This window comes from Canis lupus, chromosome 1 (genome assembly GCF_011100685.1).
Source record: "Canis lupus familiaris isolate Mischka breed German Shepherd chromosome 1, alternate assembly UU_Cfam_GSD_1.0, whole genome shotgun sequence".
NCBI lineage: Eukaryota > Metazoa > Chordata > Mammalia > Carnivora > Canidae > Canis > Canis lupus.
The window spans coordinates 103067260-103085436 of NC_049222.1; the positions used below are offsets into that span (position 1 = coordinate 103067260).

Here is an 18177-nt window from a genome sequence, read left to right on the forward strand (position 1 = left end):
AGCCCTTAGTGTCAGGCTCTAAATGGTCTTTCTTGAGCTGTCAAGTGTTGTTGAAGACCTAGGACTGTGAGGACTGCAGTGGACTTTACCTGGTCACATGCACTAATCTGCTGCATGAACAGACGTGCATGAACACCTCTGACGTGTTCAACATAAGAACGTGGACCACGCCCAGTCCTGGGGGCAGAAATGGTGGGACAGAGCTCCCCCAACCTAGACCTGACCCCTCCAGCCCCAACAGTGTGAATCATATGGTAACACGGGTGGGGGACCACGCTGGGACAGGCAGCACCCACATGAATGCATAGGGGCAGAGCCCCAGGGCCACAGCGAAGGGAGGCCCAAGCCAGATGGTTAACATCTTTATTGCTCTGGGTACAGGGGCAAGTGCTCAGGAGCTCTTGGTGGGGCGGGCCCGCTTCCTCTTCACCATCACAGGCTTCTGACTGCGCAGGATAGCACTGGCTCTGCGAATGGCAGCCTGGAAGGACAAAGAAAAGGCTCAGCACACATTCCCACACCGCTTCCTGAGAGCAGCTCCAGCCCCACTGGTCAGAAGCCCTGCTTACCATGCGCAGATCCGGACGGTACTTATTCTTGCGGATCATGTGCCTGATGCTACTGAGGGTGGCCCGGGCATTCTTGTTGATGGTAGTTCGCACATAGGAGGTAGCGGGTTTCCGCTGGCCTGGGGCAGGGGATGGGGTGGCAGCAGCAGGGGTCAGTGTGATGGTGCAGTGGTACATGGGGGACCTGAGCGCCCCACAGCCAGCCCTGTCCACCCAGCCTTGTACCAGTTCACTCTTCTGTGTCCCTGACACAAGTTCATAAAGTCACTTCAAAGCAGCCTGGGTGGCTCAGCGGTGGAGCGTCTGCCTTCTGTTCAGATCATGATCCTGGAATTTCAGGATCAAATCCCACATTGGGCTCCCTGTGGGGAAACCTGATTCTCCCTCCACCTATGTCTCTGCCTCTCTCATGAATAAACAAACAAAATCTTAAAAAAAAAATTTAAATTTAAAAAAAAGGGAGGGGGCGGGAATCCCTGGGTGGCTCAGTGGTTTAGCGCCTGCCTTTGGCCCAGGGCATGATCCTGGAGCCCCAGGATGGAGTCCCACATTGGGCTCCCAGCATGCAGCCTGCTTCTCCTTCCCCTGTGTCCCTGCCCTCCCCCTCTCTTTCTATGTCTATCATGAATAAATAAAATCTTTAAGAAATAAAAAATAGGGCAGCCCTGGTGGCGCAGCGGTTTAGCGCCGCCTGCAGCCCAGGGCGTGATCTGGAGACCCTGGATCGAGTCCCACGTCAGGCTCTCTGCATGGAGCCTGCTTCTCCCTCTGCCTGTGTCTCTGCCTCTCTATGAATAAATAAATAAAATCTTAAAAAAAAAAAAAAAAGAAATAAAAAATAAAAAGGGAGGGGGGAGAGGAAAGCAAAACACTCTTGTCCAAGGTCACTGGCACACAGGCCACCTGCCTGCCTGACTCTAGGGCAGGAAGATGCTCACCCCACGCTGGTCAGGTTCGCAAGTACCTGTGAGACTGAAGCTCCAATCAAGCTGAGTCACAAGATGAGGCCAGGGTGAGCAAGAGCCCTGCAGCAAGCACCTGCCTGCCCATCCACAGGTGGAGTCTGGACCCCACTGCCTGTGGTTCAGAGGAAAGCACCCCTTCCTTGTGTGCAGAGCTGAGGGCCTCTGTCAGGATCTAAAGTAGAGCAGTCAACGAGGTCTTGGGGAGTGTCCTATGCCCCAAACAACAGATGTGGAAGGTGTTGCCCAAGAAACCAAGGACCCTTCACCACACCAGTGACTTTAAACAATGCCAGTTCCTGGGGCACCTGGGTGGCTCAGTGGTTCAGAGCGTGATCCTGGGATGGACTCCTGCATTGGGTTCCCTGCACAGAGCCTGCTTCTCCCTCTGCCTATGTCTCTGCCTCTCAGTGTCTCGTGAATACATAAAATCTTTAAAAAACAATGCCAGTTTCTGATAGTCCGGAAGAGACCACCCAACAACCTGACAGGGAAGTGAGGGCTTCAGGGCACAGAGCAGCAGCATGGGGTTCTCAGGAGCACAACAAGAACCCTGGATGCTCACTGGTGGGCTGAGAAAGAGTAACCCCCCTTCAGGGTGGGCAGGAGTCCAATCAAGAACCAGCATGCCACAGCCACTGCTGTCCCTGCCCTGGGCAGTAGGCTCCAAACCCAAACAGAAAACAGCCCTCAACAGAGTTCAGGAAAAACCTTGCTCCCATCTTTTAAAATACCCCAGCAAAGGGATGCCAGGCTGACTCTAGATGAACATTTGCCTTTGGCTCAGGTTGTGATCCCAGGGTCCTGGGATCGAGTGCCATATCGGCGCCCCCCAACAGGGAGCCTGCTTCTCCCTCTATATATCTCTGCCCTTCTCTCGTGAATAATGCTTTTAAAAATAAATAAATAGAAGACGTAAAATCTTAACCAAAAAACCACCCAGCAAAGAACAAAGGTGAGGAACTGTGATGCCTCTGGTCTACACAACACCTGCCTCTGAAGCTCTCCAGTCCCCCTGACCCTCTGTCACACGAAAAGCCTGTCCAGTAGGAGTGGGACGCTCGGGACGTCTCCGAATGCACTCGGCGGCTGAGGGGTCAAACTACTGCAGCGCTGCACGGATACCTAGCCTGCTTCAAGCACTTTGCCGCGCTAGGTCGCGCCGTCCAGCCCCTGAGCACCCCTCCCCCTGGGGTGGACCGCCGCCCGATCCCAGCCCCGCCCCGCCGGGGGCTCACCTGATCTCCGCTTCAGGACCACCACCACACCCTTGCCGTCGGCCGCCGGCTCCACGCCCACAGTCTTGCGGTGAATCAGACCGTTGTAGCGGAAGGAGTTGCGAGCTTTCAGGTTGTTGGGCTCCTGGGAAGGGAAGGGGGCGCAGCGAGGCCGTGAGGCGGGAAGGACCCCGGCGATGGCGGCGGTTGCCTCCCCGCGCCCGGGCGCCCCGCTTACCGTGCTGTACGTCTGCTTGTTCCTCTTGATCAGGAAGCTGGAGCAGTTCCGCACGACCATCCACTGCAGGTGAGCGGACATGGCGGCTGCTGCGGGGAGAGAGAGCAGGGGAGGGCGTCAGAGGCGAGCCGCGGGCCGGGGCTGGGCCCGGGACGAGGGGAGAACACGAGATGCCGCGGCGAGCTCCGGCGGTGGGGACGGGGGGGCGCAGCGCCAGAGGCCAGGCAAGGGCCGGCAGAGGCCGCGGGCAAGCGTCGCAACCACGCGGGAAGACGGAGGACCGCGCGCTCACCTCCTTTCCTTACGGCAGCGAGAGACGGAAAGAGGCAAGTAGAAGACCCGGCGACGCCTTTAATTCCAAACGCATTTCCGCTTCCTCTGTGGGCACGCGCTTGCCCTCGCCTGTCCCCGCCTCCTCCCTTCCGCCTCCGAGGCGGCTCGGTAACGTTCGGCCACTTGCGCCGCCTCGTCGCCAACCGTTCGGAGAGTTCCGGACTTCTTCGGCTGGTGACCCGAGGGCGTGTTCTCGGAGCCTGAGCGCCACTGTTCCGAGGGTCCTTCGTGTGTTTTCGGAACTCCAGCGCTGGATTTCCGAGTGGGTCCAGTTCGAGAGGCCCGAAGTCCCTTTCCACAAGGGTTTCTCTCCAGGATTGCTCACCAGCGCTGAGCACAGGATAGGCACTCAATAAACATTCATTTTATGAATAAACGTGAGAATCCGTGAATTACTTAAGGCTAGCTCCAGGGTCTTTGGATACTTCCGGTCTTCTTCGTAAGCTCTCGGCTATTTCCGATGGAGGCACGGAGGCCCGATCGGGCATTTTCGGAACTCTCCGGAAAGGCTCTTTCGCGGGCTTACCGCCTTCTCTTATTGGCGCAAGCCCTTTCGGGTCTGTTCGGAAACACTCGGCTTTTATCGGCCACATTCGGAATTCCGTGGCTAATCCCCGCTGACCTCTCGGGTTGCCCTCCCCGCGATGCTCTCAAACGCTTTATTTTTTTTTTTATTTTTTTTTTTTTTATTTATTTATGATAGGCACACAGTGAGAGAGAGAGAGGCAGAGACACAGGCAGAGGGAGAAGCAGGCTCCATACACCGGGAGCCTGACGTGGGATTTGATCCTGGGTCTCCAGGATCGCGCCTGACGTGGGATTTGATCCTGGGTCTCCAGGATCGCGCCCTGGGCCAAAGGCAGGCGCTAAACCGCTGCGCCACACAGGGATCCCTCTCAAACGCTTTAGAATCTAGAGAGATTCCCGCGGGACGGAATCTTTTCGCCGACTGTCACCCCGGGAGGGCGTAGATTACCTCTAAGGGCGAGTCGTTTGCAGGAGAAGAGATTTGCATGGGGAAGTTGTTGGTTCCTTCAGAGGGTCCTACCTGTTGGCCTCTCCCGGCCCTCCCCGTCCAGTGTGCCCGCTGTGGCACCCCTTAAACTTATGGAAGTTTCTTTTCTGTGGTCGCGGCCCTCTTCGGGGGCGGGAGCCCTGCCTGACATACCTCGGGATCTCCGGCCTCGCCAACACGGGGCTCAAGGAACAGTGGCTTTATGTTGCCCCCCCCCGCGCCAACCCCCAGTGCACCTTGATCTGTGGTAGTGTCGGGGTCCCCGTCTGGCTTCGTTCCCAGAGAGCCCCAATGGTGCAGAGGCACTAGGAGAAGTGCAGGGTACTGCCCTGCTGCCCCCTGTAGAGCACCCACATCTGGAGGTGGTGCACAGTGCAGGAAGGACCATCCACTCCATGCCTCTCATGCAGCCGCACGGGCCGCCCCACGGCACAGGCAAAGAGTGGGAGAAGGCTCAGCTCCCAGGAGTCCCATGCTTCCTCTGCCTGCTGATTCTTTGGGTCCCGGGACTTCTTGAGGTCCAAGAGCCTCGTCGGATTCTTGTTTTTGACCCCACCTGTCCCCTCTGTGGGGTCTGGTACATACGGGGCCCCTGAAGGTAGGCACTAGGCAGAGATAGCCTCCTGCTGGACGCCCCACGCTACCTCCATTCGGACACCCTGAATTCTGAACATGTTCCTTAGCCTCCTTCGGGTGCATAAGGCCCCTCCCACCCTGATCAGTGAGGCTGGCAGCCCTCAGCATAGGCCTCTGAGGGCCAGGACGTGCCCAGAAACCAGGGTCAGGGCACCCCCAGGTCGGGCCCGTCTGCCCCCCAGCGTGGTCAGGTGACCAGGCGGGCGCCCGGCACACCTGGCGCCGTCCCTTGACCCCGCCCCGGGCCGCACCCCAGAACTCTCTCCGAGAGAGCCAGCGCGGCGGAGCAAGGGCCATGGCGGCGGCGCCGGCGGTGGGCGCCCCGCAGGGGTCCCCGCCGGGTGCACAGTCCCCACCGGCTGGCGCGCCGGTGCCCGCGTCCGGTCTGGGCCGCTGCCGGATGGCGCTGCTGATGGCCGTGGCGCTGGACGTGGCGGGCATGGCGGCGCTGCTGACCGGCGTGTTCGCGCAGCTGCAGGTGCGCGGCCGCGACTTCGGCGACCTGCTCATCTACTCTGGCGCGCTGCTCGTCTTCCTGAGCCTGCTCGGCTGGATCCTCTGGTACACCGGCAACATCGAGATCTCGCGCCAGGAGCTCGAGCGCGACTATGGCCTGCGGCCCTCGGCGCTGGCCCGCCTGGCGCGCAAGCTCTCCCGCCGCTGGTCTGCGCCGGCCTCCGGCCCGCGCGCCGCACCCGGCTCCCAGGGAACGCGCCGAGCAGCCCGCGCGCCCCCGCCGCCCGCCGCCGGCTCCCGCCGCGTACGCCTGCAGCTAGCTACGCTCGAGGCGGGGCCGGGGGCGGCGGGCGCGGGCCCCGAGTGAGTCGGAGGTGAGGGATGGGGCCGCAGGGAGAGCAGCAGACAGCTGGACGACCGGACGGGGGTGCGGCGGGGGCAGCTGGAGAGACAGGGAGAGACAGGGGAGACAGCTGGAGAGATAAGAGGGAGAGCCGGAGAGACAGCGGGGAAAGCCAGAGCCCGGGACAGGAGGCATGAGCGCAGCCTCTGAGGAGAGACCTTGTCCCCAGATGAAGCCTAGAGCCACGATCCGCTCTCCCCCACACTAGGAGACCCTACTTTGCACTCCAGCCCACTTAATCCTCATAGAGTAACTGGGTCTCCGAGTCACTGCCGGTACCATCCCCATTCCAGTGGAGGACAGGAAGGTCCAGAAAGGTGCCACCTCTTGCCCAAGGGCACACAGCTGGGATGCTTCTAAAAGAGAGAGGGAATGCAAATGCCAGGAGTGTGAAAGCAGAGAAGGTTCTGCTGCTCATCCCTTCCCTTTTCTATCTCCCCTCTGTCTTCTGTCCCCTTTTGTAAACACCTTTGCTCAGACACCTGCTGTTTCTCCCTGTGGCTTTCTGCTTAAACCTCAGCCTCTCACTGCAAGCCCTGCACGTTTCAGCCCATCTCCCTTCTTTGCAGCTATGATGGCATCGCTCAGTCCTCAGACAGCCAGGCTCTCCTGTCAGTTGTCCTCCATGCATGCTCTCCCCTGCAGCAGGAGTGCCCCGGGGCCGTCTGTCCTCCACACAGAAAACATCCCGTGTGTCCGTTAAGATCCAACTCAACTTTGCTGCCTTTCTCTGGGTCTTCCTTTGTCTGAGGTTCCCTGTTATTGCTTGTGATGTGTCTTGTGAGTGTGTGCTGGTACGGTCTCCTGCTCGACAGGGAGCATCCTGATACTAAGGCCTGTGTCTCTGGTGTCTTCATTCTTAGCATTGCCCAGCAAAAAGTAGGCTCAGGAAATCAGAGGCAGGTGATTGGGTCTGTGGGTGGCTGCGTGGATGGATGGGTGGATGGTTTGATGGGTGGTTGGATTGGTGGATAGATGGATATAGTTAGACTGATGAATTGGTAGGATTCACCAGAATTGGTTTGGGCAGATAGGAAGATGAGAGAATGGATGGGTTGGCCAGTGGATGGATAAAGAAGTGGAACAGTGAATGGATGAGTGACTGAATCAGTTTCTGAGAAGGGAGATCTGCAGGGGTTCCTGGGTGGCTCAGTGGTTGAGTGTCTGCCTTTGGCTCAGGGCATGATCCTGGGGTCCTGGGATCGAGTTCTGCATCGGGCTACCTCTGCTTCTCCCTCTGCCTCTGTGTGTCTCTCATGAATAAATAAAATCTTTTTTTAAAAGAGTGGGGGTGGTGAGTTCCACAAAAGAATTAAATCCCGATGTGCTTAGACCTCTGCATGTGACGAACTTAACTCTTCGGTGCATCCAGAACAGTACTAGTTAGAGACCCTTCTTTGTGAGAACTGAGGATGTAGTCACTCCAATCACCTGCTGTGTTCTGTAGTTCAGAGGAGGAGCCAAATCTAAGAAAAGACGTAAGCATGGGTGAGGAGGCATCAGCTCGGACAGAACTTGGCCTATAATAAAGAATCGCTCACCAGCGGCGAGAATCCTTCACCTTGCCCAGTAGTCTAACGTCACTGGCTGGGTCTCCTGCTGGAACCACCTGCCAGAACCATGGTCCTAAGTGACTGGAGTGGCAGCCCCTCTTCCAAGGAAGACAGACCTGTTCAAACACAGGACTCCCTAGTGGGCGAGGTGCTTCCAGCACACAGAGGACAGAGAGCCTCAATTTTAACACAAGGACCTGAAGATTCTGGCTCTGGGACCAGAATAAGTTGAGTAGACAGAGCCACCAGCAGCAGCCATTCTTTATCCCCTCATTTTTTTTCTCTGTCTCTGTGTGTCCCTGTGTCTCCATCTGTCCCTTTACATGTCTATGTCTCCTGACATTCCTGTCTCTCCTCCAGCCTGTAGCCCTGGACTCTGGCGAGCCACACAAGCTGCGGCAGGTGGGGGCGTGGAGGGATGGAGGAGCAATCAAGCAGGTGTACCAGTCAGCGAGGGAGGGGCTCCCCCTGCCCCTTAGGCCACTGGGTGCTAGGCCCCAGGAATGTATGAATCCTGAGCCCCCAACAGTCACTAATACCACCCTTCCTCCTGCAGACGACCACACGGCCCCACGTGTCAGGACGGGACTGCGATGTTCAGCTGTGCCCCACATCACTTGGCCTCCGGGATGCCTAGCTGTCCTCCTCTCTCCTTCCCTGGATAAATGGCTCTGCCTCCTAGCTCTGTGTGTCTATCTGGGAGAGGGGACAGTACTGGGGCCAGGCCACATACTCACAAAGGGGCCACCCATGCCCTAGGAGACCTTGGGGCCCAGCCTCACACTGGTCCCTCACAAGAAAGCGGCCAGGATCTTGAGCCCATACCCACCCACCCCCCCAGTCCAAATCTTCTCAGCCCAGGCCCCTCTGTTGGTGCGGGGGTCCTCCAAGAAGCAGACAGAGGGACAAATTAGGGACAAAAAAAATAAACATGCTTATTGGGAGGAAATATTTAAAAAAAAAAGATTTATTTCAGAGGGGAAGGGTCCGAGGGGGAGGAAGAGGGAGGATCTCAAACAGGCTCCCTGCCTGCCCAGCACACAGCCCCACAGAGGCCTCAATCTCACAACCCTGAGGTCATGCCCTGAGTTGAAATCAAGAGTCCGCACCCACTGAGCCACCCAGGCGCCCCCGGGAGGAAGTGCTGATGGAGGGTAGCTGGCACGGGTGTGACACCTGAGGAAGGCCGGAGGGTTGGGCAGGACAAGTCTTGTGCTATACACGCTTCCAGGAAGATTTCTGCCCAGCCCCTGGAGAGTCTTGAGAATAAACCCGCTGGGGGCAGCCCATGTCCTGCAGGGAGTCCTGCCCTGGTCAGGCATTGGAGGCGAGGCAGGCTGGTCAGGCACAGGCTGGCAGAGGGGAGCGGGATCCCAAGAGTAGGTGGCAGAGACTGCCGGGCAATGGTGCTCCCGCAGGAAGGGAACAAGTCATGGCCCCATAGCTGCAGTATGCACCCTGGTCCAGGCCACCACCCATGTACTCAGCACGCCCTGTTTTCAGACCTCATTCGGCCCTGAACCCCATGATCACAGCTCAGCTCCCTGGCCCCTGCTTGCACACAACACACTCGCGCACGTGCACACACACACACACACACACACACACACACACACACCTTGCCCCAGAGCTCAGGTCCCTCCTGTTCCCATGGTTCTGAGAAAAGACACCACACGTCCATATGCTATATCTGTATTGTGGGGTCCCCCCAGGGGTGCCCCTAATCTTCGTCCTCTCCACCTTCTGTTTCTTCACCCCCTTCTGTCGTCCCTTCCCCTTCAGTGGCTCCTGACACATCCGCGTTCCCCTCCGTAGGAAGGGAGGTTGGCACGCTGCCCGCAGATGTCTTTTTATCACTCAGAGTCCCCCGGTCCTTGGATAACAGAGAGACGGTCCTCGACAGGTCACATTTGCCCTTTAAGAACCCTGGAAGGTGCAGCATGTCCCGGCGCTTGGCCCACCTGGGAGGAGGGTACACACTCAGCCCTAACCAGGCTGACTGCTCCCCTGGGGTACGGGTGCCCACCCCAAGCCCCAACGCCACTTGCCAGAACAAGCAGATGCTGGAGATTAGGAAGAGGAGGCCTCCACATGTCCAGCCCAGCGCCCACATATGCTTCCTCCGCATAGTTTCTGAACAAAAGAGGCAGGTTTGAGACCTGGGAGTCTCAGTGGCCAGTCCTGCCCCAGGGACCCCACCTCCAGGCACTCACCATCTGGCCGCTGGTGGTAGCAGACCCCATCACGGTAGCAGCAGCGTAGACGCAGACAGAGATTGGGATTCTCGATTGCGGCCTGGCCCCCACAGCTCTCCCGGTCCCACACATCTCCCTCACAGCCTTGGGACAAACCACAAGTGGCAGCTATGTCACAGAGTCTGTCCCGAAGGCCTCAGAATGCCAGGGTCCCAAAGTCAGACTCCAGGCCTGCCTGCCTGGTCCTACTAATCTGTGCAGGACCCAGGAGTCCAGGCCCCCAGAGCTTCCTCCCTCAGGCCCCAGAGTCCAGGCTGCCAGCCCCTCCTCCCTCAGACCCAGGAATCCAGTCCCCCAGGCCCCTCCTTCCTCAGATCCGGGATCCAGGCCCCTAGCCTCCTTTTCCCTCAGACCCAGGAGTTCTGGCCTCCAGGCCCTATTCCCCTTAGACCCAAGAGTCTAGTCTGGGCTCCCTGTCCTTGGGAGACCAAGGTTTAATTCATTGCTCACTCCATGGATAGAAGAATCCCTGGATTCCATTCCCATCTGTGAAGAAAAAGGATTGGTGTTAGAGGAGGCTGTATGGAGGCTGAGGAGGCTCCCTGCCCAGCTCTTGGACCCTCACTTCATCCCCCTTACCTACTGAGCCCTGCATCAGCAGGAAAAGGCTCAAAGCTGGGATCCCAGAGGCCACCATGTTGCCTCCCCCAGACCCCTGGGGCCTCTGTGGGGACAGACCCTGAAGGCCATCACCCCAGCAACCAGCGGGGCCCCGCCCACCTGCCCACCCAGCTTTCAAGGTTCTAAATTCTGTTGCTAGGGAGCCACCTGAGCAGTGGGGGAGAAGGAAGGAGGGGGTCACACTGGCCTGGTCATGCCTGGTTGTTAAGAAGTTGCTTCCTTAGCAACCAGGCGGAAAGGTCCATGGGGGTGGGGGAGGGGGCCTGGGCATCAAAGGAGCCTCCTTATCGGCTTGAGCAGAAAGCAGGTGGTGGTCTAAGGCACCTCTTGCTTGCCAACCAGGGGACCCAAAGACAGGGGCCTGGGAGACCTTACTGCCAGAGAATCCCTCTGCTTAGTAACCTGATGCCTGCGGGCAGCTCTCCTGAGACATCGTTGCCAGGGTCTTCCCCCTAGCAACCAGGGCGTGTTGGGGGGGCCTGAGGCTCACTGAGCCCCATTGTTAGGAAGGACCCCCCACTAATGACCCGGTGGCCTGGGAGGACACAGGGGAAGTGGGGGTTGGGCCAGAGGTCAGAGCACTTGCTCAGGAGTCCTCTTGTCCCAAAAGCACTCCAGGCCTCCCAGTGGAGAATGGATGGGGGATGTGTAAGGGCCCATGGATATGGGAGGGTGGCTCATGGGCAGGAAGACCTTCCCTGAGGCCTGTCTCTCCACCCACAAATGGGGAGAGGGGTCCAGGGGTCCACGTGGAGGCCCTCAAGGTCACCATTTGTTTCCCCTCAGAGGGGCTGGGTTGGGACCATGATTCCTAGTCCTCTCAGGTGAACCTTCATTCAACTTTGTAGTACAGTGAAGAGGGGGGCAGTGTGGCTTTGGGGGCTGGATTTCTGAGGAGGGGCTGGGGGCCTGGACTCCTGGGTCTGAGGGAGGAGGGAGCTGAGGGCCTGGACTCCTGGGTCTGAAGGAGGAGGCTGGGGGTCTGGACTCCAGGGTCTGAGTGGGGAAGGACTTGGGGCTGGGACCCCTGGGTCTGAGGGAGGAGGTGGCTGGGGGCCCAGACCCCTGTGTCTGAGGGAGGAGGAGGCCAAAGACCAGGTCTGAGGGCAGCTGTCCAGGAGTCCAGACCCCATTTCTCAAGAAGCCCTGTGAGTCTGACTCCCGCTCTGCGCATCTCTTGTAAACATCCTGGTGGGAGCTGAGTGGCCCTGGGCTGCCTCCGTCAGAGATGACACAGGTTAGAGGGGGCTCAGCAGGGGGCCGGGGGTGGGGGGTCATAGGGGTTGTGAGGCTGAGGCCAGCAGCTGATGACCATTTCCTGTGTCAACATCATCTGGACCCACTTCGCAATTCCCGGGATTCCTCAGGGATCAAGGAGGGGGTGGGGGGCGGGGCTGCCGGGCCCTGGACCTCGGCTTGGGACTGGGGGGGCCCCCCCCCCGCCCTCACGGCCCTCACCGCTAATGACAGGTTTGGGCTGCTTCTGCGGCCTGCCTGCCCCGTCACCCCCTAGAGGCCAGACAGGACCCCCCAGGGACAGACAGACGGACACACACAGCCTCGGACCTGCTGACCTCACACCAGCCAGTCTTCCCTTGCCCACGGGCAGCACATGAGCCAGGACCCCTGCTCCTGGCTCGTATCCCAGCAGCATCTTACCAATGTTTGTGACCACCCCAGCACTGGGTCTCCCGAGCCTTGTCTCTGAGCCTCTGAGCTTCTTTGTGTGTCTATAGATCACATTGTTTTGCATCCTTGTCTTTTTCTCACTCTGGATGTCTGTGCTCTGGTCCCTTTCCGTTTGTTGGTGTCATCTTGCCACTTTTTGTGACTCCCCAATCCTGCCTGTCAGTGTCTGTCCCCCATCCCTTCTTGCTCTTCTAGCAAAGGAAATAATCTAAGCCGCATCCCTGTCTTGAAGACTCAGGGTCCTGCGTAATCCCTGACCTCCTGCCTCGCACTCACCCAGTCTCCCTCAGCCTCCTGAAGCCAGGGAAGATGGAAGATGGGGAAAGATGACCCCACGGCCCCAGGGTGCGGGCCAAGGCAAGATAATCCAGGGGGACAGGCACCAGCCAGGACACTGGCCCGGCCCCAGACTCCTGACCTTTCCAGTAGAGCATTCCCCAAACAGCAGAATGGCCACACCTTTTTCTCCACCTGGGAACCAGGGTTTAGGGCGTGGACACCTGACATCAAGGTCTGAAGGAGGAGGAGGCTGGGGGTTCAGGGTCTGGGGTGGCCCCCCAGGTTCCCAGTGGAAGGGGCTGCCATTGCATGATCCCTATTGTTGCTCTCAGACTGGCCCCAGGCCCAGTCCCCATCCCCTCAGGCCAGTCCATCCCCCAGGCTGGTGGCCTGAGTCACCTTGGCTGGCCCCGCCGGTCTGGGGGGGGGGGCTACGTCAGTTCTCCCCTCACTGACGCAGCCTCAGGCCCCCCCACGCTGACTCAGCCGGAAACAGGCCCCCTGAGGGGCGGAGACCCAGTGGTCAGAGGCCTGGGTCCCTGCGGGAGTAGAGCAGGAGCTGGGGAGGGCCCCTGGGGGGCCCTGGAAGGGGTGGCCATGACAGACCGAGAGAGCGTGCTCTTACCTGAGGCAATGAGGTCATGTCCCACCATGGGGGGGCTGTGACCTCACCTCCCCAGGGACTTGAGCAGTCACCCTCCCCCAGTGGTGGGGAATGGGAGGTGGAGGACTTTAGCCCTCATTCATCCCTGGAGCCCCCCTGCCAGCTCAGCAGTTTTGAAGGCCAGGAGAGGGCCTGCAGGGGGACCCTTAGAAATCTGTGTCACTTTTTCTTCTTACTCCCATCCCGTCTTTCACTAGGAGGGGAGATCCTTCTGGGGATGAGGCTCTGGACCTGGTCCCTCACTGGCTCTGCTCAGTGGACTTGGTGCTCATCCCGATGCCTCTGTCTGCAATGCTGTCCTCCCACCCCACCCCACCCCCGCTGTCAGCATGTCTCCCTCTCCTGCTCTGGTGTCCCGTGCAGTGTACTGCTACCTCTGCCCTGTTCCTGTCTCCACTCCCTGGCCGAGCCGCTCTCTTCTTGTGTCTGTCACCCTCATTATCATGCCTGCTCATTCACCATCTCCAGCTCTCACACTGGATATTACATCCTTCTCTGGGTCTCCCTGCATGTGTTAATAAAAATCAAGGAAGAGAATTGCAATGGCTCATATTTGTTTATATTGACAGCTGACCCTGTGCCTTACACGAGGGAACTCATCCTTACCCAGGTGTTGGGGTGTGTGTGTGGATGGGTGGAACGGCTGCTGGGTTATCCCCATTTCACAGATAAGGAAACTGAGGCACAGAGAGGGTGCAACAGCACCTGTGCAAGGTCCCACCTCATCTGGGCTTCTCACGCTCTCTCAGTCCCCTGTCTCTGCTGTTCCCCCCCCACTGCAGATTCTGCCCATCACTGCCGCCATGGCTCAGCACCTCCATCTCTGTGTGCCTACATATCCTGGGGCCTCTGCAGCTTTGTCACCTGCTGCCTGCCTCCCCTCTAAGCCTGCAACAATCTGTCCCTTTTTCTCCTGGTGTCTCTCTGCTCCTGCAATGTGTCTGCTTGGTGTGCCCATTTCTCCGTGTGTCATCTCTATCTCTGCAGTTCAGACTCTTGTCTCTGTCCCAGGGTCCCCCTCATCTCTCCAAGCGTCTCTGTCTTCTTGCTCGGGTCTCACACTCTCCTCCGCTCGCTTTCTCTGTCCCTTGGAGTCTCTCTGCCTCGCTCATCCATGTCCCCAGGCCTGTGTCCTGTGGCCCTGTCCCCAGCTCTCCCCCAGCCTCCCCTCCTCTCAGTCTGTCCGGTCCAGCCAACCCCCTGACCGCAGACCCCCTGCCCACAGCCCACAGCCGGGCCCCAGCTCTCCAGCCGCGGGTGTCTGCCCCTGTGGCGGCCTGGGCCCAGGAGGTGGAGGGAGGGGACGCCAATGACCTCACCAGCCCCTCTCCGACCACCCCCCCCCTTTCTCTTTTCAACTTTTCCAACTTTTCCTTCTGTGCCCTCCTCTGAGCAAGGCAGCGTGAGCCCTGCGAGGCAGCCGGCTCTGTCTGAATGGAAAAGGCAGGCAGGGAGGGTGAGTCAGGATGTGTCAGGCCGCCCTCCCCTGCCGCCTGCCCCCCGCCCGCCCGCCCTGGCCCCCTATATAACCCCCCAGGCGTACACACTCCCTCACTGCCAGGGCCCTCGCTGCTCACACGCACATGCCTCCCCTCCCCAGGCCGAGGCCCAGCTGACCCCCAGGGCTCCCCAACGGCAGCGGACAGGGAAGGGTTAAAGGCCCCCAGCTCCCTGCCCCCTGCCCTGGGGAACACTTGCCCTGTGGGGACATGAACAGTAAGTTGGTTCAAGTTCATGGGGTGGGGGGGACAGGAAGGGAGGAGGGAGGGACCGTGGCGAGGAGGGTGGGGAGCAGACTGGCACAGCGGACAGAGAGGGAGCCACGGGGAGGCAGAGACAGAGAGGAAGGAGATTCCGAGAAAGCAGGAGGCCCGGAGAAGAGACGGGAGGACGAATCTCAGACGCCGAGAGGCGCGCAGGGCAGAGCGAGGGAGATGGGGACCCCCAGACAGACAGAGGCCGGGAGGTGACCGACCCCCCAAGGGCCCGGGACCCCCATTCCTCCCGACAGAGAGGTTCCGGGAGGGAAACGGAGGCAGAGAGCCCCAGGAGGTGAGCGCCAAGTCCAGAGCACCGACCTCAGTCAGGGGGAGGAGAGGAAGAGAGACCGCGGTGCAAGACAGGAACGGGACAGCCAGACCGTGCGGACCGACCGGCAGACAGCGGCGGGGGAGGGCCCGGGGGGCGGGCTGGGGGTGTGATGCGGGAGCGGGGCGGCCCGGGGGGCGCTGATTGGCTGGCGGGCGCGGGGGTGGGCGGGGCGGCGGGGGATGGGCTGGGGAGAAGCGCGCGGGCCGGAGCCCCCAAGTCCTGCGCCGCCGCCGGGTCCCGCTCGGCGCCCGAGCCGCTGCCTCTCCCCGCCCAGGTGTGCTCCGTGGGCGTCCCCGGCACCTCGGCCGGGCCTCCTGCGGCCCGCTAGGGGGCAGGGGTGCCTCCCAGGAAGGGGTCTGGGCCCCTGCCCGTCCGGGTCTCCTAACCCAGCTCTAGCTCCAGCTCGGGCTCCCGAGGCCCGGGGAGGGGGCAGGTTCTGGCCTGTGCCTCCCCCCCTCATGCCCCGCCCCGGGGCCCAGATTCCGGCGTCCGGGGGCGGACGGGAGACGCCCGGCCCGTCTACCCGCCCCGGGCCGCGTCTGCTCCGACGGGCGGGGCAGCCAGAGCCGGAGAGGGAGAAAGAAGCCCGCCCCGGGCCTGCGACCTGCCGCGGGCGCTCCACCTTGGGACTCTAGACCCCCAGTCCCTCCCGCCTCAGACCCACCAGTCCGGTCTGAGCTCTCGGCCTCCTCCCGCCCCCAGGTGTTTGCTGCCTGGTCCTGGTCGCTCTGAGCCTGTGGCCAGATAGAGCTGCTGCCCCGGGGCCACCTCCTGGCCCCCCACGGGCCTCCCCAGACCCTCGGGCTGAGCTGGACAGCGCCGTCCTCCTGACCCGCTCCCTCCTGGCGGACACCCGGCAGCTGGCTGCACAGCTGGTAGGAGAGGCTGGAGGGGCCGGGCTGGGACGGGGACCAAGAGCGGGGAGGGCTTCTGGGCTACCACGGTGGCAGAGTCGGAGGGGAGGGAGGAGTTTGGGGCCTGTCTGGAGGATGGAGAGACCCTTGGAGTTGGGCAGGGTCCCCCTCAAGGCTTCTTTGCCCCCGCAGAGAGACAAATTTCCAGCCGACGGAGACCACAACCTGGACTCTCTTCCCACCTTGGCCATGAGTGCAGGGGCGCTGGGAGCCCTACAGGTAAGGGAAGGGAGCTTGGATAGGGGCAAAGGTGAGATCTGGGCAGTGGGGGGGTGGGGTGTGCATGGGAGATTGGGGCCAGGCAGTGGCAGGTATTCCCTGATGCCCGCATACCCTGTGTCCTAGCTCCCAGGTGTGCTGACACGACTGCGGGCGGACCTGTTTTCCTACCTGCGGCATGTACAATGGCTGCGCCGGGCGGGGGGCCCTTCCTTGCGGACCTTGGAGCCAGAGCTGGGTGCCCTGCAGGCCCGGCTGGACCGCTTGCTGCGCCGGCTGCAGCTCCTGGTAGGACACCTCAGCTCCCAGACCTGACACCTAGACTTGAAACCCGAGACCTGCTCTGAGACCCTTGCCCCTGTCCCTCAAATCCTGTTGGCCCCGAGACCCCCAGACCCTGACCTAAGGCAGCCTGGAGACCCTGGCTCTGCTATCTCCAGACCTCAAGAACCTAGACCCTGAGGTCTCAAATGAGAAGACCCCACACCTTGAGCTCTGAGTCCCTAAGACCTCAGATGCTGGTCATTAGCCCTCAGGACCTCCAAACCCTGACTGCTAAAATCCTAGACCCAAGGACTCTGAGATCAGAAAACTTCAGATAGTTCTGGACCTCAAAGTCCAGCTCCCAGTTCTGAGACCCTAGCCCTCACCCATGAATTCCTGAGCTTGGATAGGAGAGACCTCACGTCTCCAACATGCTGAGAACTGTCCATTCAGAAACCATACCTCACAAGCTAGAGACACTACGGGAGGATGTAGCCTGGACTCCCCAAGACCCCATTCAGTAGAGGCTCCAAACACCACTTCCCAGGACCCCCAATGCACCCCAGACCTATTGCTAACTTTCTGTTCTCTCCCAACAGATGTCCCGCCTGGCCTTACCCCAAGCACCCCCAGACCCACCAGCTCCCCCGCTAGCCCCCCCGGCTTCAGCCTGGGGAGGCATCCGGGCAGCCCATGCCATTCTTGGGGGGCTGCACCTGACCCTTGACTGGGCTGTGCGGGGCTTGCTGCTGCTGAAGACTCGGCTGTGACCTGCCACCCAGAACCATCAATGTCCTTCAATGCCACATCTTATTTATTTATTTATTTTGGGACTGGGGGCATGGCAGCCAGAAGACACCCTCTCTTTTTCTCCCCCTAAATAGAGACAGTCACTCCAGGAGACCAGGGCAGAGTAGGGGGGGTATCTGTGCCTTATTTATACTTATTTATTTAAGGGGGTGGGTGGGAGGCAGGTGGACTTGAGGACCAAAGGGGCAGGGAACTGGAGTCCTGGATTCTTGAATCTCTTAAGAAGTCTGGCCACAGTGTTTCCTTGTCCCTCAACCTTCTGGGCCTGGGCAAGAACCTATATTATTTATTAAACAATTACTTTTTATGTTGGGGTGGGGAGGGAAGGGAAAGGAAGTCTGGGTTTTTGTACAAAAATGTGAGAAACCTTTGTAAGATGGAGAAGGGGGAATTAAATTTGTCAAACACATCCACTTAGAGGCGATTTCTCTGAGGGCTGGGACGGGGTACTTGACACTGGGGTTTCTGGAGCAATGGAAGGTTCCAGAAAGCCATCCTATGACCTACAATACTTGTATGTGACAAAGTATGTGTGCAAATTTGACATTGTTCATCATGGCAATGTTCACAACAGCAAATCAGTAACAGCCTAGATGTCCAACAATGAGGGATGGTTTAATAAATTACACCTGTCCAAGTGATGGAATTCCATTAGCCAGGCAGAGGGGATGCCACAGAGGCGCCATTAAGGCAGAGAGAAAGGAAGTTAGTAAACACTGCACGATTCCCATTTTGTGTTTGGATGGATAGATGGATGGATGGATAGATATATAGATGTTTTTAGAAGTCCTAGAATATGGGGCACCTGGCTGGCTCAGTAGCGCATGTGACTCTTGATCTCAGGAGTTCCAGCCACACATTGAGCATGAAGTTTACTTATAAAAAAAATAAAAAAAAAATGGGGCAGCCTGGGTGGTTCAGCAGTTTAGCACCGCCTTCAGCTCAGGTTGTGATCCTGGAGTCCCGGGATCAAGTCCCACGTCGGGCTC

At 59.5% G+C, this 18177-nt stretch overlaps 4 protein-coding genes across 16 annotated transcripts; 2 read left to right on the forward strand and 2 right to left on the reverse strand.

Annotated features, from left to right (window-relative positions):
* Nucleotides 1-346: 346 nt before the first annotated feature.
* On the reverse strand, nt 347-3351 carry RPL28 (ribosomal protein L28). Its single transcript, XM_038527898.1, has 5 exons — nt 3279-3351; nt 2987-3075; nt 2770-2893; nt 570-688; nt 347-481 (listed from the first exon to the last, which is right to left on the reverse strand). The coding sequence occupies exons 2-5, from the start codon at nt 3065-3067 to the stop codon at nt 392-394; spliced, it is 414 nt and encodes a 137-aa protein (XP_038383826.1). The 5' UTR covers nt 3068-3075; nt 3279-3351; the 3' UTR covers nt 347-391.
* Nucleotides 3352-5025: 1674 nt separating this feature from the next.
* Nucleotides 5026-8063, forward strand: TMEM238 (transmembrane protein 238). The gene is made up of 2 exons (XM_038527896.1): nt 5026-5800; nt 7939-8063. Exon 1 carries the CDS (start codon nt 5266-5268, stop codon nt 5791-5793), a length of 528 nt encoding a protein of 175 aa, XP_038383824.1. The 5' UTR covers nt 5026-5265; the 3' UTR covers nt 5794-5800; nt 7939-8063.
* A 995-nt stretch (nt 8064-9058) lies between these two features.
* Nucleotides 9059-10292, reverse strand: TMEM190 (transmembrane protein 190). The gene is made up of 5 exons (NM_001313775.1): nt 10217-10292; nt 10088-10123; nt 9596-9721; nt 9431-9515; nt 9059-9343 (listed from the first exon to the last, which is right to left on the reverse strand). The coding sequence occupies exons 1-5, from the start codon at nt 10272-10274 to the stop codon at nt 9103-9105; spliced, it is 546 nt and encodes a 181-aa protein (NP_001300704.1). The 5' UTR covers nt 10275-10292; the 3' UTR covers nt 9059-9102.
* Nucleotides 10293-10487: 195 nt separating this feature from the next.
* Nucleotides 10488-17597, forward strand: IL11 (interleukin 11). 13 transcript variants are annotated; one of them, XM_038527860.1, is made up of 5 exons: nt 11136-11495; nt 15684-15856; nt 16028-16114; nt 16241-16402; nt 16978-17597. In XM_038527860.1, the coding sequence occupies exons 3-5, from the start codon at nt 16085-16087 to the stop codon at nt 17146-17148; spliced, it is 363 nt and encodes a 120-aa protein (XP_038383788.1). In that variant the 5' UTR covers nt 11136-11495; nt 15684-15856; nt 16028-16084; the 3' UTR covers nt 17149-17597. The 13 variants fall into 13 exon arrangements, 12 of the variants coding, with proteins under 12 accessions (XP_038383786.1, XP_038383779.1, XP_038383780.1 ...); XM_038527859.1 differs by lacking the exon at nt 11136-11495 and adding an exon at nt 14448-14606; XM_038527861.1 differs by lacking the exon at nt 11136-11495 and adding an exon at nt 14734-14942.
* The last annotated feature ends 580 nt before the right edge of the window (nt 17598-18177 follow it).

What these genes read in the sequence shown, in the direction of transcription:
- RPL28 (XM_038527898.1), bottom strand. Translation starts at nt 3,067, where the DNA reads ATGTCCGCTCACCTGCAGTGGATGGTCGTGCGGAACTGCTCCAGCTTC. An exon ending in GGTCCTGAAGCGGAGATCAG is followed by an intron (nt 689 to 2,769) that starts GTGAGCCCCCGG and finishes CCCCTGCCCCAG; the next exon opens with GCCAGCGGAAACCCGCTACC. An exon ending in ACCGTCCGGATCTGCGCATG is followed by an intron (nt 482 to 569) that starts GTAAGCAGGGCT and finishes TTGTCCTTCCAG; the next exon opens with GCTGCCATTCGCAGAGCCAG.
- IL11 (XM_038527858.1), top strand. Translation starts at nt 12,868, where the DNA reads ATGTCCCACCATGGGGGGGCTGTGACCTCACCTCCCCAGGGACTTGAG.
- TMEM238 (XM_038527896.1), top strand. Translation starts at nt 5,266, where the DNA reads ATGGCGGCGGCGCCGGCGGTGGGCGCCCCGCAGGGGTCCCCGCCGGGT.
- TMEM190 (NM_001313775.1), bottom strand. Translation starts at nt 10,274, where the DNA reads ATGGTGGCCTCTGGGATCCCAGCTTTGAGCCTTTTCCTGCTGATGCAG. An exon ending in GCTGATGCAGGGCTCAGTAG is followed by an intron (nt 10,124 to 10,216) that starts GTAAGGGGGATG and finishes TTTTCTTCACAG; the next exon opens with ATGGGAATGGAATCCAGGGA. An exon ending in CTACCACCAGCGGCCAGATG is followed by an intron (nt 9,516 to 9,595) that starts GTGAGTGCCTGG and finishes TCTTTTGTTCAG; the next exon opens with AAACTATGCGGAGGAAGCAT.